Source organism: Poecile atricapillus, chromosome 5, assembly GCF_030490865.1.
Source record: "Poecile atricapillus isolate bPoeAtr1 chromosome 5, bPoeAtr1.hap1, whole genome shotgun sequence".
NCBI lineage: Eukaryota > Metazoa > Chordata > Aves > Passeriformes > Paridae > Poecile > Poecile atricapillus.
Genome location: NC_081253.1, coordinates 3,826,821 through 3,852,562, shown reverse-complemented (window position 1 = coordinate 3,852,562; position 25,742 = coordinate 3,826,821). Strand labels below are relative to the sequence as shown.

General features: G+C 42.9%; 1 protein-coding gene across 8 annotated transcripts in view; it reads right to left on the bottom strand.

Moving 5' to 3' along the window:
• The window catches only part of GTDC1 (glycosyltransferase like domain containing 1), a 303,268-nt gene that overhangs the window by 96,145 nt on the left and 181,381 nt on the right, over positions 1 to 25,742 (bottom strand). Inside the window, exon 12 of one of the 8 annotated variants that reach the window (XM_058839516.1) lies at positions 22,809 to 25,161. The exons of the other annotated variants lie outside the window; for them this stretch is intronic. Within the exon in view, the coding sequence (XP_058695499.1) occupies positions 25,114 to 25,161 (48 nt within the window). The 3' untranslated portion in view covers positions 22,809 to 25,113. Of the gene's footprint in view, positions 1 to 22,808; positions 25,162 to 25,742 lie in introns of those variants that run through there. 8 annotated transcript variants of the gene reach the window in all.

The following is a 25,742-nucleotide window of genomic DNA, read 5'->3' as shown; positions in this document are numbered from 1 at the left end:
AACTGAGCAAAAAAAAAAAAAACACCTCAGCAAGATTCATGCATTTTTTCCAGGATAGACCCCTGAATGTTACAATACCCCTTATCTCTGCCGAATTATAGTCTGCTGGCTCTGCTCAGGATCAGCTGCATCTCGTCTCTAATCCAGCAGCAAGATGAGACCAAGAGGGGCAGGGGGGAACCGGCGGCTTCGGTGACAGTCAGCCTCTTACAACTCCCAGCTCCACTTGATGAGTTGCAGGTATTACTCAACTGATTAGTATCTAAGAGAAATAAATATCTAGGTGAAGAGCAGCTGGCCTTAGCTCACAGTTAGATAAGAAAGAAATGGCAAGAAGGGGAAAACTGGCAGGAGCAATAATTTAATTTTTACTGAGTACTGATCGTTCAAGGGTGCACAGGAAGGTACATGCTCCTGCATCCAAGCTGGTTTATGAACTAGAGCTGGCAAAATTAGCCAGATATAGTGCAGGTTTCAGTCCCCAGGGCAGATTGAACTTCTTATTCCTGCACTTGGTGCATGTGTCAAAATTTCTCCTTCCTTCCATTGAAAGGCTACCACAATAACAATATTGTGGGATATAAATACAGCAAAGCTCCTGGCAGTCCTTCTCCACCAGGATATCACAAACACTTTATTGATAACCTGCCCTGTACTCTGCACCCAGCCCTGCACTTGGGTCCCAGCTCCAGCCCCATGGGCACCATCTGCTCTGCACAGCCCCTGGAAGCAGCTGCACCCAGGCAGGTCAACTGCACCAGTCTGTTCCTGAGAGGTGAAGACACCTGTGTGGAAAACCTCCAGCTGTGGAGATGTGCTTCTGTTACAAGTTTTCCTGATTTTAAGAAAGATTTCCTTGTTATCTTTCCTGAAAGCAGAAGAAAATGAAATTGCTTTTTGAAGCTGGAAGACCATATATTAAAAAAAAAAATTAAAAAAAAATCCCTATATGCACAGCAAGAGGCAGTAGAAGAAGGTTTAATCCCTTCTGTGGAGCTCTAACTTTTCCTAAGGAACTGCACAACCCTTCACACTACAACAGTGAGTACAGCAGAAAGAGAATCCCTATCCTAGTGCTACCTTCCTTCCAAACTGTGACCTGCCAGTAATTTTCCTTCCCTAAATTTTCCCTCCTGTCATGACAGATAAAGTGGCAGGGTCTACCATCCCTAATTGCTGGCCCCAGCTCCTGCTGAATTCCAACACCATGCACAGTTTAGTTATGGACTTTAGGCTGCAATTCATAGCCAAACCATGGAGGAGATTTAATTCAATAGTGGCTGGGGTCACAGGAAGAGGGTGCCAAGAGTAGCAGACCCTGTAGTAAGATATCCTGAGAAAGACAGTCACTGGAGGCAGAGAATGTACTGGATGGCTTTGTGGGAGCTTACAGGAACCGCAGGAGGACAATAATCAAGGCCCTCCAGGAAAGTTAATGCTTTAGAGAGGGAAACAGTGAAGGCTGGAGGGTGGGCTGGCAGCCTGGAGGGAAAAGTGTCTTGGTTTGAGATGGGTGTTCTTAGATTTCAACCTGAAAACAAAAAAATGGCTGGAACCGGCTCATACTGGAGAAAAGGAGGTAAACTGTGTTAAATGGCACTGAAACCCCTTGCCTCCAAATTTATTAGCACTTACTAGAAAGTAATAAAAAGAAGCAGCTTCATAAAAGGTTGCATGATATTTCTGTGATATTTTCATGCTGGGAGATGCTAAACAAACCAAGTCCAATTGATACAGGTGACTCTAGAAGAGCAGAAAACTGTTTGTGGAAAATCCAGGATGAAAACATAATCCGGTGAAGTGCCCCTCAATACCTTTTTCACAGTGATTTTCCTGACTTTACAAGGACAGCAAGGAGGGCTGGGAGGGCCTGGCTTCTGGGCTGAAGGGTGTTTCTGCACAAAAGCAGATAGTTGAGGGTCGTTTAGGAATGAAACTACCATGGCTTGCAGGTACTTGCACTATGTGCTCATTGCTTTGCACAGAAAGGTTTTCAATGGAGCTTTTTAAGCATTTACTGTAATGTCGGATGTCATTTATTTTATACCATGACACAGACCCTGCATTAAAACTATCACTGCCAGGAGTCCCTGCGAATGTAACTATTTTTATGGACCAAATGTTGTGGGTCAATGTTTTAACACAGGCTTGTTGTACAGTATATTGCTCAGTAAAGTGTCCCTCCACTGCAGGCGTTTAATAGTCTGTCTGTTGCGGAGCCCATTACCACAATTCTGCGCTCCTTCTCGGCTTTATTAAAGCCCAGAGAGTCAGAGATGCCCGTGGGTGGCACAGGGCTCAGAGACTTTAGGAAAGTGACCTGCAAATCTTCCAGGTTTAAGGTACAGAGTCCCAGCCCACGACTTTCACCACACCAATCACACAGATCACCCCTCTCAGGGCAAAACAGCAAAAACTTCCACAATTGATTTTTTGTATTATTATTTTTTTTTATTTTTTTTTAGCTTGGCTCTGGGGCCACTGTCCTAGATTTCCCTGGCAAGCAGTCACAAAAGGGTTCTTCCCCCGTGCCGGGTACAGCCTCCCTCCCAGCCCAGCGTTGGGATGATGCTACACGAGTGGTCCTGTCCCCATCCCGACGCTTCCAGCCTGGCGATCATTTTTGGCGAGCTGCCAGAGGAGGGTGCTCTGTTGTTAGATGAAGACCCTCCAAATTGCAGAGGCAGACAGTGAAGAGAGGAGCAGGAATCCCCTCTCTACCTTACATCTCCCTTCAGGAAAGAGACACTCTGGTGCCTGCCTTTTTTTTTGCCTTTCCTCCCCCCTCCTTTTTTTGTCTCATTCTGTCACTCTCTGGTTCTTTTACAATAGCAACAACAATGATCTTGTCTAAATGATTTCACAGGCTATTATTCAGGCACTCAACTTTTAACATTTCAATTTTGTCATTTTGTTGCTACACAAAAGGTGCACTTCTCCAGTATAATGTTCTGAGAATTATGTCAATGAGCAGTAATGGCTTTTAACATTAACTTGATCATTAACAACTACATTATCTGTGGCATAATCAGCACCTCAGTCTATTGTGTCATATTACTGTACAGATTTTGGAAATGAAGGCCCAGTCTAAGCAAAAGTTCCCTCCATTAAGCTGTGATTTTTCTAGTAACTGAAATGCTTTTAAAACACTTAATATTTTTTTCTGAACACTTTAAAATTTGGTTTATGTCTGTTTGTTTTACTTGTGGAAATGGGGGATAATTTTTTAAAAAATTGTTTTAGGAGCATCCAGGTTGGGATTTGTAGTAGGTCAACTAGGTAAGTTTGTCTAAACCAGCACAAGCTGCAGACCAATTCCAGAAAGAGTATCTACTTTGAAAGTTGCTCATATCCAAAGCCTGCCCCATTTTTATTTCAGTTTTACTCAATCTGTTCCATAAATTTACCAACAGAAGCTCTGCAGATGTTAATGCTTTTATATTGCTAGACAGAAGGTTGCCAGTTTTAATTTGCCCTTGCCAAGGAGTCAAAGATAACTTGAGAGTTTCTAGTTAATTTTCCATATTTCCTAAATAAAATTGCCCTATGATTCACCTCTACACATCCTTCTTGTCGGTAACAAATCCCACAGCCCATAGTCTTTTGTTCATAAATTCAGGTTCTTGGGCACAGCCTTTCCTGGGAGAGAAGGATCAGCATGCCTAACTCCTCTTCCATACTAAGGGCCAGTGGTTTAACTGTTGGGAAAGCCTTTATCACTCCAGATGGAATAAATCTATTGATTTTAATTGAGCTATGCTGATTTGCTCCAACCAAGCACCTGCCCAACTCCCTGCACTTCTCCAGAATCTCCCATTAGGATCCCAGAGACAATGGTTGTGACCTCTCATAAATCAGGATGTGGTGTGGCAACCCCCCACACCTGACACTTGTATTCCCCCTTCTTCCCAGACAGGAAAATAGCAAAGCCATGGGTAGGGAAGCAACCCTCAAAAGGTCACAGGCAAGGCAGGGGCCAATCCTGAATCCAAAGTTAGTTCTCCTGGCTCTCACACGAGCACTTTATCCACCGGACCGTGTCTGTCCATGTGTTAAAGATGAAGTGCCACAGCCTCGTGGTCATTATGTGCTCTGCTGCTTACACACCTCATCAGCTTTTATGGCCCTGCTGGTCAGTGCTCCACCACCCAGTGCTTACACCAACACCCCAGTGTCCAGGGGATGTTTCCCTGCTATCCAGGTTTACTGAAGGCAAATAAAAGGGAAGACAAATAGGAAAAAGGTCCTAAAACTGGATGGAAGCTTCTAAAGCACCAATAGCCATGGATGGAGTCACGCACTAAGGGATACTGTTTTGGGATGAGCAGGTGTTCCCACATGGAAAAGGGGCTGCTGAAGTGAGAACAATCGTGCAGAAGGCACCCAGAGTGGGCAGACAGTGGCTGAGTGCCCACCATGCAGCAAAAAAGCCCAAAGCAGCTCCACTCTGCTGTGATGGCAGAGCACCCTTTATCTGCTGCCATTTTCCACTTGACATGTCCTGATACACCCTGAGTGCACGGAACAATGGGAACACCAGGTCACAGCCACTCCCAAAGATGGGGAGACCTGCAGCTTTGAGGGTGTTTTGTGGCTCCAGTGTATCGGTCTAATGCAGCCACGAGCTGAATAGCAATGAAAATAATCATTTAGCTCTATGTGTAAATAATTTCATTCTAGTAACAGTTACAATCGTAACAATAATGAAAACAATCACAGAGACTCAGAGAAGCATTAGAAAGATGCCACATTTAATTTACAGAGTTAGTTAAGCTAAGTCTTACATGAAAGAAATATTTTTAATACAGTAATTAGATATTTGTTGTAAAATTCTTGCCTTATTCTTCAACCAGTTTTGCACTGTGGTTGTTTTTAGATGTTACTGTGGTTCCTAGTGCTCATAACACCTCTAGCTATGGCTCAAAGATATGCTTGGGCTGCTTCAGTGCCACAGAACCAGCAGCAATGCCACTGCTCCCCAGTGGGAGAGAGGGATATGGACACACTGTTGTATCCCCAGGGAGCAACAAGGAATTCAGGTCTTGGGCTCAAAAAGTCTTTAGAAATTGAAACTTCCGGGCATCAAGTGAGTGCAATCCAAGCAGAGCTTGTGTTTTAGGACATTTTAAATGAAAAACTGAAACAAGATAAAATCTTTCTTGGGACTTTATGAACAAGCATGAGTAAGCATGAAATCAGCTTTAAAGAAGATGGAGGCACATGGGTGTCTGGACAGCTTTTCAGCTTTTCACACTTGTGCCACTGGGATGTGGTTTTACATCTCCACTCGGGAGAAGGCTCAGGTAGATTAACATTTAAGGCCACACTTGAGGATACAAGCCTGAGGTATTTCACTCTTAAAAGTGCATTCATTCCAGAAATAAAAGCTTTGTTTTGCACACTCACAATGTCATGTCTTTGTTGATATTTTTTTTTTTTTCCCACTAATTCCGTTATCTGAAATCACAGGACTGTCAAATATCCCAGGACTAGGAGATCACAGCCCAACAAGCAGCAGATGCCCTTTTGGAGGTTTTAAATAACATTCATTCATTTTTCAAATCCTACAACGCAAACTACCTACAATTTATCCACAGAAAAACCCAACACAAAGCCTGTGAAATGCACTACCCAACCTTATTCACTGCTTCAACTAATTTTAGTCCAGAGACTATCTCAAGAAATGAGAAGGAAAACCTAAGAGGTTTCACACAAGCTGTTTGTGTTTAAGGACAGAAGTTTAAACTTGAATGCAACATAATTATGATGTCATTGAACACAGCAAAAGCTGCAGGGGTACACTGTGTTTTCATCAGAGCACTACTACTGCAAGCACATTTGAAACACTACAGCATCTTCAGACTATAATTATAACTGTTCTTGCTTCTGTGGTTTCAAAGATAAAAGAACTTGCTCATAACATTTACACAATGCCAATGTGCTGCATGCAAAATACAGACTCAGTGTCACAGGCAAAACATTCCCAGCAAGATACCTGCAGGTTATGGTTTAATATCACTGTGAGCAGGAAATAAAGATACAACACTACAGATACGACACCAAAATCCTTCCACCTAATCAGATAAACCAAGTTAGACTTGCCTGGTTAACTGAAGGAAAGATTCAACTCTTGAGAAACAGCCAATTCAGAGGCCAACACGGCTTGCACGGTCTCATCAGCATTCCCCAACGGAGAGACATCATGAAAGACGAAAAAAATTCCAGTAGCAAAGACAACTGACAAAGGGGGGGAAGAAAATGAAGGCATTTACCAGTGGCCATGCTCCCCACCCTCCTCCCAGCCCATCTGAGGTGTTAGTGGCGTGGTGCCTCCTCAGCCCACCACAGGGAGCTCACAGCTGTGCCTCCCCCCAGGTGTTGCAGATGGGGTTTCCAGGAGGTCCTTCCAGTCAGGAATCACCTACAGCTGCTGTACAGAAAAGGGAAGAGTGGATCTCACACAGTTAATGGATAAGTTGGCTCATCTTCACCACCTTGCTGTTCAGCTTCACCCACAGAGGTGCAAAGAGAGGCAGATGTGGCATTTGGCAAGCTGTCAAGACACATCTTTCTTTTTAAAAGTAAGGTGCACTTCCCTGGCTGCTCCCAGCCCAGTCCTTCTGTCTGTAACAGCTCTGCTGTCAGCACTGAGGATGCCCTTTTCAAACACGGGCAAGGAGGAGCTGTGTGATATAGGGGGAAAACAGCCATTTTCTCCAAGAGCAACCCAAAATGGAGACCTGCACTTTCCACCCCACTCTTTTTGTTGAGAACTGCCCTCAATCCTTGCAGACAATTCCTCACAGAGGTGTTCTTTCACCAGACAGGCCAGATTCACCTCCCTAGACTTACCAGCCATGGGAGCAGCCATCCTGCCACATGGAGGGTCTCATGCTGCATCTGTAATATGACACAGGGTCCCGATGCCACCACCCTGACATCAATCATAGGCACAACACATAAACTTCCAGTTTTACCAGCGGTGTCATTTTTATTGTTTCATCCATCACACTGCACTCCTCACTCCTCAGGCAGTCTCTCCCTCTAAGTATTTCTTGGAGTTGTGGAGCCCGAGGACAGAATTGAAGCTTTGGAAGTATCATAAAGGTTATTCCCATTGACACCCACCACAATCTTATTGTCTCTCTAGCTAAATAGTAAGGGTCACTTGAAAAGTTAATGGTGATGCTGCTGCCAAGAGTCTTGTGATGCCTGCACTTCCTGTCAGAAAAACACTCAAAGTGAATCTGAAATCAAAGTAGACAAAACTAAAGTTCTGCTTATGGATGTCCCGCCCAGTCACGGCAGTGTTGTCTCCTTTGATTTCAAATTCACTTTGAAACTCTCCAAACAGGAGGTGCAGCTCAACCTCGGAAGCAGGAGATGCAAAGTGGGAACGTCACCCATTTACTTCTCATGTGGCTGGTGCTAACAGGTGAAGGATGCTTAACAAAAAACATAATAAGGCACTAATGCCAATTCCAAAAGGGAATTATCTACCCACATTATCCTTTGGTGCTTGTGCTTGCTGGTATGGGCGTACAGGGCTTTTTATTATTCCAGAAACCACCGAGAACAAATGGAGACGCTTGTTCCAGCTGAACCAGGACTTTCTGCATGAGATTTTGGAAAGTAGTTTCCTTCTTGGAGCTGAGATGGGATTTTTCTGGCTTAAGCAAAGTGGGAAATTGTCCACAGTCCTTAACTTCCACTCCTAGCATATTTTCACTGAGTAATTTGCAAGCAAAACAGTCCAGAAAATGCTTGGTCAGAGCAACAAGTTTTTATAGCCACTTTATTTGAAAGAGCAGAATATTTTTGGTAATGCAGTTGGAATGACAGCTCCCTAATTTTTCAATACAACATTTTCTGCTTTTGCACACATTTATACCTTTGGATCTAGAGACAAAACTGAGAAGCAACCGCACCACGAGTGATTTGAATCCACAGTCAGGAGACACAAACAACCTTCCTCTCTCCAGAGTAAGGGGGACCCAATAGACTCACTGGAATGATAAAATAGAACATTTTTCATGGGGTCTGAAGCTCCCAGAGCAAGCCAACTCCTGCCTTCACAGTGCTACTTCTTTCCTGATGACACTTAGCTGGGAGCTGGGAAGGGCAAAGCTGGCAGACTGGAAGATTGCCTAATGTGCTGTGACTGACATGTAATCGAATATTCAACCACTGGTCCTCATGTCGGTGGTAAAGTGAATATGACACCCTTCAGCTTAGTTGTGATCACGCCTCGTTCTTCTGCAAACAGTTTCATAAAGGTGCAGCCTGGCTCCTTGATGAGGCGGATGTGTGAGATGGGAGAGCAGTCACGGAGGTCACCTGCTGCTGGGAACGAGCCCAGGACCTGCCAGGGACTGACCTTTAAATGCCAACCGCATCCCCACATCCCCGCCACGGCCCCGCGCATCGCGCCGAGGTGGGACCGCCACATGCTCTGCTTTCACAGCCACCATCGCGCTCAATGACCTGGACCAGCCACCTGTTCAACATCAGAGGGGTCTTTATCTCTCAGAACCTTTCTGGATCTGTGAGTGCCAAGAAAAAAAATAAAAAAGCCAGACACACACACATTAAAAGAAAAAAAAAAAAAAAAAAGAAAAAAAAGAACATTTGGGGGTGAGAAACCCCAAGGGAAGGAACTCAGATGTTCGGGTCAGGCCTTAGAAAAGGTATCAATTCTTCTTTCCACTTAGCACAGCCTGCTGCCTGCCCGGGCTCTTTGTCTCTGCCCTGTTCCCAGTACAGAAAGCATTTCCCTTTTAAATGACATCTGAGCGCTGACATGCTGGAGGCACCCATCCTGCATCATCTCTGGCAGATGGTGCAGCTGGCCACGATTTTCGGGATTGCTTAAATAAAACCACAGTGCCATATCAAGAAATGTAGAGAAAACGCTCAACAGTGCTTAAGATGTTTAAACATCACAAACTGTCTAAGACTTCAGCTCCCTGTACTGCGCATTTTTTGGTGATGTAACTGTTCTTATTGATGGTAACAGTGAAATCTCCATCATGACTCACTTCATTTTCTTTCTGAGAGGCAGAGACAAATCCTACAATATTCCTGCTCTGACCCAATAGTAGATTCTTTCACCTTGCTATGTTAGGAAGAAGTTTGGACAGCTGTAACAACACAAGACAAACGCTTGAGGTTTTTGCAGAAGGGAGCTCCACTGCTGCTGGCATCAGATCTGGGATGCCCTGATGCCATCAGACAAGAAGCCGACCCATTCCCACACTCCACAAATCCAGAAGCACCTCTGCATGCCTTTCACAGACTTCCAAGCAGTTTTAGTGCAAGCAGCAATGTTCAAGCCAACATAAATGCTGTTTTTCTTTTTCCCCTATGGTTTCGCTTGCCTTGAGCTAATTAGCCTGATGGCCATTTCCCTGCCCCCTGGAGATACCATGTTTAGTGGTATATGTATTTTGGGAAAAAGCCTTTTAAGTGAAAATTGTCATTGTTGTATGCAGGAGTCATGTAGTTCTTTCTAGCTCTACAATAAGTCTTCAGCTTTTCTGCTGGTGATTAAAAAGGTGAGATGCTGGAAAATAGTACCGTTAGGAAATTTTTAGTCATAACTAAATGAAATCTGGTGTTGTGAAAGTGAAAAAAGGGATTTAATTCCAACTTAGCAGAGCTCCTTTGAAAGCTTATGCCCTGGTAGATCCCAAAACATGAGATAACCTTGCAGCATTTGTGAAGTTACCACAAGAGAGCCATTACCTACAAGGGTCAAAGAAGACCTCTCCCATCTGCACTGCAATAAAGCTACTGAATCCAGTGATATCTGGGAATCCATCTAAAATTTACTGCCTTCCCCAACAAGAGAGGCACTTTGGGATGATTCCTGAAACAACTGAGGGGGCCTTGGTTTCTTTCTCCAAACCCTCCTCAGTGTTATGTTGCCTCAGGAAAGAGTGCCTGTCACAGCAAAGCGGAGCAGCTTGCAAAGATATTCAGAAAGCTCAACATGAAGCCAATCCCAGAGAAGCCGAGATGAATTCCTGTGTAGTTGCAGGCAGGTATTTATTTACTGTGCATATCGACTGGCAAACCTCGAGACATTTCACAGCACCATCACCCAGGGGCATCGCCCCAGCATCCTCCTCACATTGTCTTCCCTCATAGTCCCCAAACTAGTTGGGAAAGCAGCAGAGAAAGGGCAGGGAGCGCACTCCAGAGCTCCTCTCACATCTCTCCACGAGGGCAGAGCCGTGAGCAGGGGCAGCTGGCTGCCCACCACGGGGACCAGCCCGCGGCTCCGCACCTCCGGCCGCAGATGTCGGCTTTTATTGCTCAGGTCTCCCGTATCACTGGGCCACCTGTACAACACACTTAACATACAGCAGTTATTCTGTTGCTGTTTGGGCTGAAATAATCTTGGCAGGAAGCGGCAGTTAAACCCGGGCATAATTTTTTACACCGTGTGTAATGCAAAAATCACCTCTTTGGACAAGTAATACGCTCTCGTTTCTTTCTTGGTAGAATATAGTATTTCTCATCCCATCAGAAATTGGCCAGAATTGGTATTTAATATCTGAATGCCTCCATTCCAGGCCCAGATTGCAATTCCTGAAAAAAAAGGAAAGGAACTTTTACAGACTCAGGATTTTAGATGTGGGATACTCTTGGCGCCTTCTCAAATGCCAAGATGGTGAAAGGCAGCCCCATCACAGAGTTGGGTTTGAATGCAGGCCTCAGATTCAAACACAGATCCATGATTTGGATGTGGCTTTTGGATTTAATCCCATTCCCAGCCACATCCATTTGATGTAGCAGAACAGGCTATCACACTGGTTGAAAAAACACTTGGAGCATCCATTGCCTTTTTTTTCAAGTGAATTTCAAATTTTTTTCGCCCGAATTTAGAGAGAGGTGACATGACTGAATATTACAAGAACATCATTTGCTGCTACTGCTGCTGTTGAAGACATACAGTAGGTTTTTTCCCTCTGTTTGCTTTAAAAATTAGGTTGCTAATGATAATGTTCCTCTCATAGATGATCTTGTACTTTTTAATGATACCCATAGTTTTCCTCCACATAAATGACTAAATCCTCACAGAAATCTCTGTCTTGATTAGCACTCCTGCTAGTAAAATTTCACATACTAAATCAGTACCAGCTGTAGCAAGAAAGAATGAAAAAGGCAAGTGTAAATGTTCCATATGCCCTACCAAATTGGCATCTGTGTCAGTAACCCTGTGTTTTTTTAAACAATTGTATACATACATTCTCAGAAGTGTTTTGCTCACAGGATTCTGCAAGCAAAATTTCCTCTGTTGGTACATCACTGAGATGTCGCATCTAAAAAAACCCCAGCAAGGAGTTTTGCTGCTTCTCCTCCCTACGCCCGACCCGGGCACACAATTATGAGTTACCTCCAGCTTGCCACACCTTTGTTTTGACACCTGCTCCCCGTAACCTGACTCTGGGACACTCCTGCAGAGCTGCTCCACATTTAGCACTCAGTTATTAGCAGCAGCACCGGAAGCCAAAGCTGCTACGGCGCTGTCGTTATTTCCAAGCTGAATTCAGAAATAAGGACTCGAGTTCCAGCGCGGCTGCCGGGGAATGCTGCTCCGATGAGCCAACAGCTCGTCTTTCGCGTGACTCATGAGTGATGATGATGCAGGAGGGGGATGTCCTGGGGACAGCCCAGAGCTCTGACCCAGAATGGGCAGTGACTCAGCCTCATCCTGCAAAATCATGGTTTGGGTGCAGGGTAGGTGATAGTTGCAGCCTCTTGGACCGGGCTGACAGTCGTAAACTGGCTCAGCACCACCTGCTCCATCGCTCTGCTGTGCAGCAGGAGGAAGCCTGGAGTACAGTACAATAAATATCAGCCCAATACTACTGAAAAGTAACCAACTATGTCCTCAGCAAAACACTTTCAAGTCAACTTATGCCTATCCTGCCACTGGAATTCAATCAGTGTGGCAGAATGGACTTCCAAAGTTAAACAAACACTGAGTAGGACTCCAAATGGGTAGCAAATGCTGCAGCCTCCTGTGGAAAGGTGATACGGAGCCAGACTGCCCGCTGCTGTAAGGCAACCTCACTTCACTGGACTTGGGTGGAGCTGTGCTGATCAACACCAGCTGACTGCCTGATCCACTGCAAACCCCAAAGCCAGCCATCGTCTTTCCCCGACATGGGATGATACAACGTAAACAGGAAAAATTAAGAAGTAGTTAAGGGCATTAATAGGAAGTTTCTGAGAATAATAAAATATTTCTCGCATTTCCAAAAGTCAGGAAGACCGTCTTTCCTCACACTCTTGGCCATGACAAAGTGGTGGCACTTGTTCTGATTTTTTTCCAGTGCAATGTGGACTGTATATTTGCACATCATGTCATGCCTGTCCATGGTAATCAGAAGCCATTATTTCCAAAAGCTCAAAATTCCCTCCTGGACTCTGGTATGCCAAGTTTTACTTCACAGTGATTTCTTTTCTTTTCTTTTCTGTTTTTTTTTTTTTTTTCATGGTTGATTTATAATTGCTGCAAACAGAAGTTTATAATGGAAATGCTGACAAAACCATAACTACAGTGTCACGTTAACACTGCCATTGCTGCCTCTTTGTCAGTGTCAGACTTTCCTTTTTCCTTTAACCCGATGAGCCAAGACTTGGATCAAGTAGCAACAAAAGCCCAGAATACACAGGGCACAGAGAAGTGGGGACAAAACTCCTGGAATAAAATCCTTGCCTCAGTGAAATCAAAGGGATTTTATCCTTGGTGTCTAGTCTCACTTCTGCCAGACACTTGCTGTACAATTTGGACAAATTTATCCTCTGCAAAATGGACAGGAAAATATGTTGTGCACTTACCTTACAAGTGCTGTAGCATGATTAGCAAGTCATGCTAATTAAGGAAGCAAGGAAAGGCTGAGGATAAATATAAACACTACCTACATATTTACAAAAAAAAAAAAAAATAGGCAAATATTATTCTAGGAATCCTCTGTGCATGGAAGGCGGCGGGATCTTTACTGCTCTGACTGCATGTATTTACACAGAGACATCAATATAACATTTCCCTGCAACACCCTCACTATTTGGGTCTTCTCTCATGTTTGTGATTTTCAATTTTATTCCTGGCTTAGGTCTCATTCCTGACATTTTTATGTAGGTTTTGTATGCAATAATATACATACATTAGATGGTGTTGAAACCATCAATCCGAATTACTATTTTTAGCGCAGTGCAGAGGATGGGACAGAGACATAAGTGACAATTAAAGAGAATATATTCAGAGCTGTCATCAGCAAATATTTTTTTCTCTTGCCACGAACTCTTCCCTGAGTGTGGGGAAGGGCCTCCAAGGCAAAATTTTTAAGGCAAAACATCCAGGTCATTCAAAAAAACCCCAAACAAACCCACAAGTAAATGACATCACCAGGAGGCTGGGCTGCTCTAAGGTTCCCAATCGCCGACTTTGCTAGAAAACTCATATTTGCTCCCTCAAATTGCTGATCTGCCTCTTTGCTTCTGTACTACCCATGCACTGTGCCTGCAGATGTATATAATTTACAGAGCTTTCCTCATCAAGGGGATTAGGCAGCCCTCTTTCAATATGTATAAGAAGTACAAACACACACTTAACCCACTATGTTTTACGCCTGCCTGCAACAAACAGCTGAACAGATTGTGATGAAATTCAGACATTGACAATCTGACAAAAAACTTCTTTTTTCCCTTAAAATCTGGCTTCCAGAAGTTTTGCAAATCTAAATATTTTATTTGAATACCGCAAGGGCCCCAATCTTACGGAAAGCCTACGAAGCAAACATGGAGATACGTGTAGTTAAGGAGGGGGGAAAAAAATAGCACAGACACATACACAAAACACATCTATTTGGTACAACTTGCCAATTTTCACAATGACTCGGGTGCGTTTGCTCTGCCTGGCTCCTGAGACTGTAACTAGACTCCTCTAATAAGCACTTTTTGCCCACCAGTGTGTCAACGGTGCTTTAACAGTAGTTTCAGTGTCAAATTGCCCTTTCCTCAGCAGGGATTGTTAAGCCTTTCTGTATTATACTTCCAAGACTCTCACGAGCTGGAGTTGGGAGATATAATATTTTCTTTGAAGTTTGCATTTCACAACACACTGGGATGCAAACAAGCTCCAGTTTCTCAGTAGTCAAACAATTCTGGCACACAGGGACTAGGACTAAATATTGTACCAAATTTTCTAATTACGTCTTTGTGATATTTACTACACGATGTTAGGTGAAAGCAGATCCTAATCAATATAAACCCCCTTGTCTAAACAGGACATCTGGGCTTTGAAATATTCTGTTTGTTGTCTAGAAATTACCCTGTAGCAAGCCACTGTAACAATATAATATCTTAGTCATGGAAAACTTTGGAGTATTTCTGATAAACTTATCATAAACAGATGAGTGCTTTCTCTCTTTCAGTATTAAGGTGATGTAAAAAGTGAAGATAAAAGTCAGCTGTATGCATAAAATCATAGAGACTTTTGCCAACAAAATGCTGTGTTTACAAGTTTAAAAGATCCAAAGTCTGAAAAGGCAAAAAATTAGGATTCTTAAAGTAACACTAACTCAGCCACATGGCACATCCTGGCAAGCACATTTAGCAAAATAAACATTAGCATATTCATATACACATTTCTAGAGCAACGTATTTTTAATGTGGCCAAACTAATTCAACAATGGGAATCTCAACTTTTCTCATTTTAAGGCCAGATTCTCAGCTGGCAGAGACATATTATTTCAACAAACCGACATCACCGACAGCAGCGAAGCAGCAGAGCCGCCTCCTTCTGAGCAGGCAAGTGCCAGAGTCTGATGCATTTACGATGACAAGTCTCTCTTTCTGACTTCATTATCAATATTCATACAACAAGATAGACAGATGTGACTAAGAATCAGCTCCTCAGATAGAATCCTGAGCCTTCCACTACAAAAGCATTCATGAGAGTCGCTTTTCCGCCTGCATTTTGTCACGTAAGAGAATCAGGAGGAGTCCAGCCCCCCTGGCAGAAGGATTTCACAGCACAAGACATGGGCAGTTGTAACTCTTTGGCCCTGAATTTTGGGTGAAGCTGATTTTTACTGATTCTCTCGGCTTTATCTGATAATTCCTTGATTCGTTCTTCCGACAGCAACAAACTGGAGGGGAGCATCTCGCTGCTCATCACAGAGATGTCAGCGCTGGATCCATTCTCACACCCAAGCCTTCCCACAGAGAAAGTTTTCTGTGACGAGGGCATTCTCTATGGATAACGAGGCAGATCCAGGCTCCCAGAGCAGCTGCCTTTGCAAAGCTGGCTTATCCCATCACCCCCGAATTGCCCTTGGTGGAGAGGATCTCCGGATGGCGCTGGGCCAACTGCACCAGCCCTTCTGCCATCCCAACCTCCCAGCACATCCATCACACCAGGGCTCCACAGCCTGGGATAAGGGGATCTAAAAATGACACAAAGCCCCCTTTGCCCCACCTTAATATGACCTATGCTAAATCCAGCTTGGCTGGGGCTGAGGATCAAGGCCCTTAGACACTCTTAACTTAATGCTCCAGGTAGGAATAGAACTCCCCACCATCAGCCCCTGTTTATTTTTATTTTTCGGGTGCTCAAGAGCTACAGCCCTGCTGAGTGACACGCTCTATAAATATGGAAAAACCTCAAATATTCTCAGTTTAAAGAAAGGTTACATGAAGAGAAGGCAGCAAGAGGCAATTGCATGCAAGTTGTTTGTATATACTATGTGCACATAGTTTGTTGTTTGATATTTTTTTGCCATGGATCTTGAACCTCACCCAGCTGGACTTGGAGGCATCTGGAGCGAGTTGGTTAATTGCTAACAGCCTTCATAGAGACACACAGGGAATTAATCCTCAGATCACCTCTTTTCCCCTTTGCAAGTCACAAAAAAAAAAAAAAAAAAAAAAAAAAAGCAAAAAAAAAACAACAAAAAAACCCAACAGATAAAAGCTTAGCTGTCCGTACTATTTCCAGCAGTAAATGTTGCCATTTCAGAGTTAGATATGGAAGGAAAAAAAAAATAAAACTGGGAGGCACTTCACACCTTTGAGCTCTGTAGCCTGTTAACAAACTGGAGAGATATTGGCAAAGAGGTTCAAAAGTTAGTAGGGGCGACAGACAGAAGAACAGACAGTGCAATTGCTTCATTTCCATAAGCGCTCATGCCAAAAAAATCAGATCTGATTAATAATTAAAAAACAAACAAGCATTAAAAAACCATTATTTTGAGAATCAAGAATAAGTCTGGAAAGTTCAGAAAGGCCTGGACATATGAAAATGAAAGGTTATAGGGCAAATCCTGAGCTTGAGGGGTTTTTAAGCCCTTGCACATGAGTTGGGTGGCTCCCATCCCACAGGGACACCCACCCTCCCCTGGGACCCTCAGCCAGCAGCACCCAGGCCACAGGGTGGGAATGGCCACCCAAAAGCCCCGGGTCAATTTCCCAGAGACACCCCCAAGCTCTGAAGATCTAAAGATCCCCTGAATAATCCTATTCAGGGAGAAGAATTATAACCATGAAGGGCAAAAACGGAGGGAAATGGGATCCTTCCTCAGGCCCCTGGCAGACACGGAGAGGACAATGGGGAAATAAGAGCTAGCACAAAAGTTTCCTCGAGTACATCCTCAGCCACTGCAGTTTCAGATGAGAATTTCCAGAGGCAGGAACTAAAAGAATATTATGATTTTCTTTGGGGGATTAATCACTTAGTCGCTTGTTACCTTTTGTTAGAGGCATGACACCCCATAACCTTGCTGCACAAGACACCAGATGTCCATTTAAATGTCAGTTTTGAACAGAAAATGTTTTCCCATTTGAGTCCACAAGCTATTTTCTTTTTGCCAAAACCCCCCTGAATTTTACGGCAAGCAGACACCAAAAAATGCTACAAATGACACAGATGAGTGCTGAGTTCTTGGGGTGATAATAAATAAATAAATGAAGGCAGTCCTTCCTCCTGCTTGCATTTGCTGCATCCCCTTATAAATAAGAAAAAGTATTAAGAACATGTTATGAAAAATCACAAAGAATAGCAGAGAAATCAAAAAGTGAGTGGCACTTCAGATGGAGTTTAGCAAATTAAGTCATTGACCTGAAGAGGAGATTAATACCAAACAAGGTGCCCCTTCTTCTGAAGTAATGAATATTCTTCAAACAGCAAGGGAGCACTGACTGCTGTTTGATGCTGATGACATTGAAAATTTAGGAGAACAGAAATTCCATCATTTTTCATTTGTATGCAAATGTGCCTGTTCCAGAAATTAACCCCTGAACCCCATGTCAGTTTTCATCTGGAGGAATTCTCTTCGCTCGCATCACACAGCGCAGCCTTGCTGCTATCCTGGGGTCACTGGGGCTTCCCCACACACAACAACACAAAAAACTAAAACAAAACAACCAAAAAAAAAAACCCCAAAAAACCTAAAAAAACCAAAACCCCCCAAAAAACAAAAAAGAGAAGAAAGTAGGGTGGGGGAAATTGGCCAAATCATGCCAGGCTTTGTTTCGCCCCATTAATGGGGTATAAAGGAGCAATAGAAGGCAAAGGCTGTTGTAAAATGCACATCTCTAATGCCTGGCTCTGGGTCCTGGCATTATTGTCATGCAAAAGGCAGCTCTACCTCTTTAGGCAGAGCAGCACCCACTAATCACTTCCACTGGTGTTAAGGTGAACCTTGGGCCAATATACAACCCGTATTACTCTTCCTTTCAGCTCGGGCTTCCACTGTTAAAAAGTTCCTTTGTCACTTAGCACCTTAGACAAATGCGACTATCTGCATCTGAAGGGGAAAGAGATGATGGAGGTTTTTTAATTGATGTGGATTTAATTATGCTAATTTAGACAGCTGTAAAGCCTTTTCAGTAGAGCTGCATAATGGGACCAGCAAATACAGGTGTCCTTCACTGCAGGCGTTTAATGTTTAACCTCAGTCGTTTTGTAAGGAAGGGAAAATGCAAAGTAATGGTTAACCAGCAGAAAGCTCTATTTCTTGAGGACCTAAAGAGGACTCTTCACTTTGATTCTCCCCACAATCCCATTGAGGGCTGCAGAAATCCACACACGCTGAGCAGAGCACAAATACTTTTCATTGCAGTGATGAAGATGAGGCTGAGGCAGAAACAAGAGGGTTCCGGTCTGCCACAGACTTCAGCATCCTGCACATCCTGTCCTTTGCTTGATTTAGGCCATCTCTGAATAAATGCTTAATTTAAGACAGCCCTTTCTTGTCCTCTTTTTTAATCTTTTGTATCTGACCACCTGCAGCACCAGCAGTGATTGAAAGCAGTAATGTATTTTGTTTGGGTGTTTTCTTGGTGTCTTATCCGGATTCCTCTGGGGCTGCTATGCCTCTACCTTTCCCAATATTCCTTATCCCACACCCTACATCCTTTCTCTAGGCTGTGGCTAACACCTCCAGGGACCATTTGGAGATTCATTTCCCAGGTTTGGCTGGGAGTTTGGCTCCCCAGGGTGGTCATGCACCATGGAATATCAGCGCTGCTCCCAGGGAAGAGTGTGAATACTTGGCCAAAGGTGAGGAAGGGACCACCGAGGTTTTTTTAATATAGAATGAATCACAGCCCAGATGTGCCTGTGGGTGTTGGAACCAGATGATCTCTAAGGTCCCTTCCAACCCAAACCATTCTATAATTTTATGATTTTATGATTCTTTGACTGCCAGAGGCAGCCTCAGTGATCAGGTATTGTGTGAAGGTCTCGTGTTCAGTAGCACTTTTTTGTATGACCACTACTATTATTATTTTTTTTTTAATATAAATTTTTATTTATTAAGCACTTATTAGAGTAGGAAAGAAACCTTCGGCATACAAGTTCTGGTAGACTTCACTGAAGCAACTTCAGGTGTTACTGGCTGATATACCCACCACTCATTGCTGGTGCAGCAAGCACAGTCTGCTCAGGAAGGTGGAGTTTGGGATGTACTTTCCACCCAGAACATCTCTTTTTCAAAGGAGTGCTGCCAGACTGGTGAATAGGCTGGAAATATGTACACCAGCAGATGGAGCTGATTTGGGTAAGGCAGGAGAGAGAAGATTAAATCCAGGTATGCAAAACTATCCACCTCTACATCTTCTTTAGTCTTCTGAGGCAAAAAGAGATAACAGAGGTGCTCTCCCACAGCATGATGCAGAGAGTAGTCCCACTGGGAGCTGCTTGCCTGTTTGTCTCCATCATGGTGGCACCTGGGCACTGCACTATCTCTAATAATTCCTAAAATGCAGTAGAAATGGGCTTTTATCCCATTTTATGATTTGCCCAAGGTCATTGAGAGCAGAGACAGAATTTCAGATTTTTACTTTTTTCTCCATTGTTTGATGCCCCATTGCAACCCCCTCTTTCCCCATCTTTTCTCCCAGTCTGCATTTCACCATCTTAGCTCCAGGCACTGGCTATGGCAATCCTCTCTGTTTTGGCAACAGTTCCTCTTCTGGGAAATGCTAATGATGGGCACAGAGGGGTTAGCAAAGTCCTGTACTCCAACCAAATTTCCCAGCTTCCAAGTCTGCAAATTCTGCTGCGTAGGCACAGAAAATTCTCCCCAAACACTAAATACCTTCATCCCCTCAGCTCTTCCTCAGGAACACCAAGTGCAGAGTGCTCCACAGCTATTATATTCACATGCCTATATCATATAAACATTAGCTTGATGAGCTCGACGGTGGCAGCATCAGTCATTCTTCATTTCTCCTGTGGTCCAAAGCTGGATGCAGCACCTGTGGGCTCACCCTGGGCTCTCACTGCAGCTGAAGGGTCAAACACTGGTAAATCAGGGAGATATCCCTCCCAAAACTACACCTGGCTTCCTGGCCCACTTCCCCCCAAGCCTCCTTGGTTGTTCTGGCAGCTGGGACACCAACAACGTGCTCAGAGTTGGGCTGAGTTTTCCTCTTGGCTGCTCCGAGCTCTTTGGTGCCATTTTCCTTGACTCACCCTTATGAATTATGGTTATGGTGAATGGTCCCTATTACATTTTCAAATAACCTGATATCCACACGAAAGGCTTTGGGGTAGGTTTTATTTCAAGTGTTATCCATTGTTATGTTTGCCCGATGCAGAAATGTAAGAATTGGTCCTAGAGCCAACCAAATCCTGGTGCTTAGCCCAGCAGTAGATCAAATTTCTTCTGCATACCCAGGGTGAAAATGCACAGGCTCTTTACCAGGGACAGCCAACATACAACAAACCAATGTGAGCACTCTGTTCTGTATTTTAACAGATTTTAGGAATTTGTGGGAATTCTCTTTAACACTGGGGAGGAAAAGATCTGAAGAAATGCTCTAGCAAAAAAATATACAAATGGGTGCTTTGATAACTATAAAGTTGCTTTCTTGGATTGAGAGCCCACATTAGGAACCAAATAAAATATTTAAAGGCAAAAATCCTGCAAAGTTTCTTCCCACGAAAGGGAAAATATGGTCTATGCTAAACCAGACCTTCCTTTTGCAAAATCTGTTTAGGAGTTGCCATGAAACAAGCAGGATTCAACAAAGAGCTTGAAAATTTCTGTTAAAGTTGCATTTATATATATTTCTAGGAATGGTTGGTTTGATTTTGCTTTAAAACCAAGAGTCAGGTTGCATTTCAGACCACATATAAATATAATTTTGCTCTCACATAATGCTTTTGTATCTGGTGTAATTCCATTTACTGCAGCGGTGTTACCTTTCAGTTACTCTAATGGGAACAAGAGCAGAATTACACTGATAAAAAAGCTGCTTACAGAAAGAAATACAGAAAGAAAGAACACAGGAATAAATACTTCCTCTGGCTTATTTAATATATTTGTTTGTCCAAATTGCAGCAAAGATATTAATTTCAACGAACAGTGTTTGATCAGCAAGAGTAAACACTGATATGTCTTAATGTAAAAACATGCAGTTTTTACAATTCATCAAACAACACCTAAGATTGTTTAGCTGGTCAACTAAAAGAAACAACAAAAGGTTTCAGGTCATATAATTATACCCTTCTGTTTCCCAACTTTCTTAGAAATCACTGCCTAAAAATAATCCCAGCATCCGGATGCCTTGCAAAATTGGCTTATTTTAAAACATATAAAAACTCTTATTGCAGCCTTAGCCATTTTAAGGTCTTGGAGCTGACACGGAGTAACAGTGCTTAGCACTACTATATACCGCTTTCCATCTCCAAAGCACTTTACAAACATTAGCTAATTAATCCTCACAACACCCCTGTGAGGTATGTAGGTAAGTATTGTCATCCAATTAGGTAAGTATTAAGCACTGTTATCCCACCAGATAAGTATTAAGGTCTCCCATTTTACTGGGGATCCTGAGGACAACAGGTTAAGTTGCTTACCAAAGGTCACAGGGGGAGCTGGTAGAATAAAACTTGGGATGCTTTGGTTTCTTGGGGGCTATTCAGGCATCTGGGCAGCATCCGGTGCTGCTCCCTCCACAAAGGCATCCCTCGCCATCCACATGGAAATTAGGGATTTCTATACCCCTCCAAGACACAGAGCTGTGCGTACAGCACAGTGGAAAAGATGTGCTTGAGGAACTCAGCTTCTCTCTTTTTGGGGTGGGCAAGGAGGACATTGCCCAGGAAAGTTGTCAGGAAGTTTTTAAGAATAAAGGTCTTGGATCAGGGTGTTTTCCTGTGGGCACACATGGACACGTATTCAAAAGTATCATCAGGCTTTGCCAATCAAAAGTTCCGTCTTCCTCTCTTAATTTTCTTTCCCACTGTTCTATAGATGGGCTCATATTAAAGCCTCACATCCGTGCCACAAAGATATAAACCTTTCCATTGTGGTTTGCATCTTCTGAACATGAAAAAAAGTCAGATTTGAAGCCCCAGCTCAGAGGCTCCCAGGTTTGTAAGGAAGGCTTGTATCTCCAAATACACTTGGTGGGACAAATCCCTTTTCAGAGGATCTAGAGAACAGGACCAGCCCAGCACGCTTTGGGTTTAATCAAGTCTCAACAGATGTCAAGCTGGTGAAATAACATCATCTGTCCCCCAGAGACAATGCCAGCGTTCACATCTGCTTCTAATTTCACTTCACTGCTGGAGAAAAAGTGAAAGCTCCTACTGTAACTCCACTTGGAGCTGTGGCTGAAAGTTAAAAGAGTCCTGAACAAAAGTCTAAATTGGACTTGGTGATCTTGGAGATCTTTTCCAACCTAAATCGTTCTGTGATTCTCTCACTGACTTGGAGTCTGATTTTGTTTTGTGAAGTCATTGAATTCTAGACCAGTGTGAGAAGGCCCCAAACCAGGAAACCCCCCTGAGCGAGCCTGCAGAAGGTGCAATCCCAGGCAGGGCACATTTCATGGTCTGCCCAAGTCAGGACTGTCCCCTGCTCAGCAATTTGGCACTTGACTCGTGGCAATGGGCTCCAGATCTTCTTCTGGAGGCAAGGGACCAGCACAGCAATGCTTCAGCTCAAGCTGGAGCTGAGGCAAATCCCAAGTGTTAAAAAAAAAAAAAAAAAAAAGACCTTGACTAGATTTCAACTGTGCTGATTTATGTTTTCATGTGGAAGGCGGTTTTAGCCGAAGTAAACTACACAGTTTTTAGATCATTCAAAATTCATGGCAGTTTGATCCCACAGGACGTCAAACAAACACAAATGATTTGCCAGGAATCCCTACAAATTGAAATAACCAAACCACACACAGTTCCAGCAAAAGTCTTGAACCAGTTCTAAGGCAGGGAAAAATAAGGATCAAAATGGAGAATTTTTATTTTATTCATCTCCACAAAAACATCTGCAAGGCAATGCACATCCAGATCAACTGCACACAAAGAAGGAGCACAAATATATAACGTCTTGAAACTCAAAACTCTTCCAACCCACAAACCAATAGGAAATAGACAAATGAAAATAAGAGTCATGAAAACAGAAGGTACATTTAGATTCTCTTGCGCTCTGTAGAGTGGTTTTATTTTAACAGGGGGCTGAAATAGAAAAGGAATTAATCTGAGAAAGCTAACACAAAATGCAGGTAACAGACATATCATGTGTGGTACAGTCATGAGAAAGAAAACAGACAACCAAAACTGTGACAAGAATGTGCTTAGTTATTATGTTCTTTCAAGCTTGGTCTGCCAGCATTTTTTTTCCTTTTTTCTTTTTTTTTTTTTCCTGTGTACTGGTCATCAGTGTCTGCCAAAAGACTTTTCATGGATTTCTGCAATTCCATTTCCCCCCAAACGGAGGAAATGATGTTTCTCCACAACCACAAGACCCAGCTGTAGGTTTTACACCATGATTTGTAGCTGTAAACTAACACGGTGACACGCCACCCCCCTGCCTAAACAACCAAGACCAAGCCAGTAGCGAAATTTCAGTGTGGGTTATGCAAAATGAAAGGATTAAAAAATGAAAAGAGCATTCACTTCATGTTGCTCCTTTAAAACATTATCACATAGCTCCTTTTTTTTTTTTTCCCCCTAACCTGACCTTTTTTTTCCCAACGGTTTATCTATAACTTAATATAACTAATTCTTTTGAAATAATGTTCACAGTTAGCATAATTGGTGTTATATAGTTCTAATGTACATTACAGAATATTCTGTCACTAGACACTAAATTGAAATTTTAAAGAAAATGATAGAAATAGCTGTAAGGGAAAAAGTACCCTTTTAAATCTAATTTGCTATGCACCGCAGTAGGGTAATGGATGCAATGAAAGTTCCTTTATTGAGTTCCCATGTCCAAAAGGTATTTAGGTAGCAAAGGATGTTAAGCAGACCCCCTGTGCTCCTCCTTTAAGTAAAGATAGCAGGAAGTAAGGTATATAGGTTTGTGTCCTCCTGATTTTTATTTCCTCAGGAGTACAACTTATGCAAAGGGCACCTTAGGCTACTTGGAGGATCACAAAGGGTGCCCTCGACCCCCTCGCTGTCTGCATGAATAGAAGCATCTAAAGGATGGCTGAAGCCATACAGCGAGTTAAATCCTTCAGGTGGGTCTTTTCAAATTCCAATAGTGAGGAGTTACTGGAGAATTGGTAAGGATTTCACTAGGCCCCAGCAGGTTTGAGATCAAAAGCCCTGGTTAAATAAAAGCCTGTTGGGAAATCTTAAAACCTCTTTGTAATGTAACTTTAAAAAGTTAATACAAAGAGCCCTTAGACTGAAGCCTGTAACAGCATGAACAAAGAGTATATCAAAACTGATTCCATTAAGGGAAGGCAGACAAATAAATTCATTTAATTTAAAGAGAAATCAGATATATTACTCTGCTAAAAATTAAAAAGCATATCAAGGAAAAAAAAAAAAAGCCAAACAGATTTTACATGCACATAGAGCTGTGAATAATAGCGATAGATATATATAAAATCTATTTATAAATATCCCTCAGAACAGAGAACAGAACATTATATACACACATATATGTTTAAGTATCAATTTATCCAATATGTGCATGTGTGTCTGTGTGTGTATAATTCTAATATATACATATTTTTATCATTTATGAGGCCTCATGCTGGGCTCTCAAATCTGCAGTTAGATATATCTATAAAAGTATCCAGAAAAACGCAGCTGAAAGAGCCCCTACATTCAAACTGACACAAGACATTTTTCAACCCAATTAATTAAAAAAGATGGGTGCTCATCAGTCAGCTGGCACGGGATTTTTCTCCATCATCTTGCCAAAGTGTCACAGTGTTAGTTGCGCAGCATGTTGGAAACAGAAAATCTGGGACTGGGATTTCGATATCATTTATTAGCTGTCCTCTTTCCGAGCAGCTCTTACACTTTTAACTCGTTGGGGGTCCTGCACTGGAGGTGGGAGGGTAGGAAAGGGAAGATGGAGAATCACATGGAACCATTTATGTTGGGAAAGCCCTGTCAGAGCATCCTCTCGGTGAGATGCTTGGAGATCTCGTGTTGGACACCCACACTGGGGATTGGGCAGCGTTTGCTCGAAGCAAGCTGTTTCCTGAGCATCCTATGAGCAGGGGCAGGCTGTGTCCCTGGGGGACCATGCCTGGGGTCCCTCACTTCGCCCAGGGTGGGGTCATTTGCGTGCTGGATGCTCGGGACACCCTGTGGGAGGAAGGGCCCTCTTGTCTCACAGCTCACTGTCCCCACAATGAACATTCGCTGAGAATTTTGCTCCTTCCACCCTGCAAGAAAGGAAAGGAGGGGCTGAGTTTTGCTAGTCTGTGAGGATTTTTATTATTATTATCATGGGGGAAATGTGGCCATCTCCTTAGCTCGAAAGCACATCTCACTGTTTGAGAAATAATATTTCTCTCATGACTCCATAGGCTGTGCACTGGAGGTGGGAGATGTATGCATGGTACAACTGAGGGTGAATGCCTGCAAAAATTAATGTTCTATGGGATTTTTTAAAAAAAACTTTCCTCCTTATAACTAAATTCTGACATTTTAGTTCAGCAGTGCTCATTTAGGTTGCATATAGTGAGGGAATGGGACCCATGCTCATTCTCTAAACCCATGAAACACTGCCCCTACAGCAGAAACAAATCATTCTGTCCCTCTACACTTTAATAACATTTTTTCTGGAGATAAGAAATCAGCAACATGTTTCACATATGGTGCCTTTCATTCCAGCGAGCAGCAATGGTTTCACAACCTACACTAGTGAAATTATTTTATCTTATTTTATTTTATTTTATTTTATTTTATTTTATTTTATTTTATTTTATTTTATTTTATTTTATTTTATTTTATTTTATTTTAT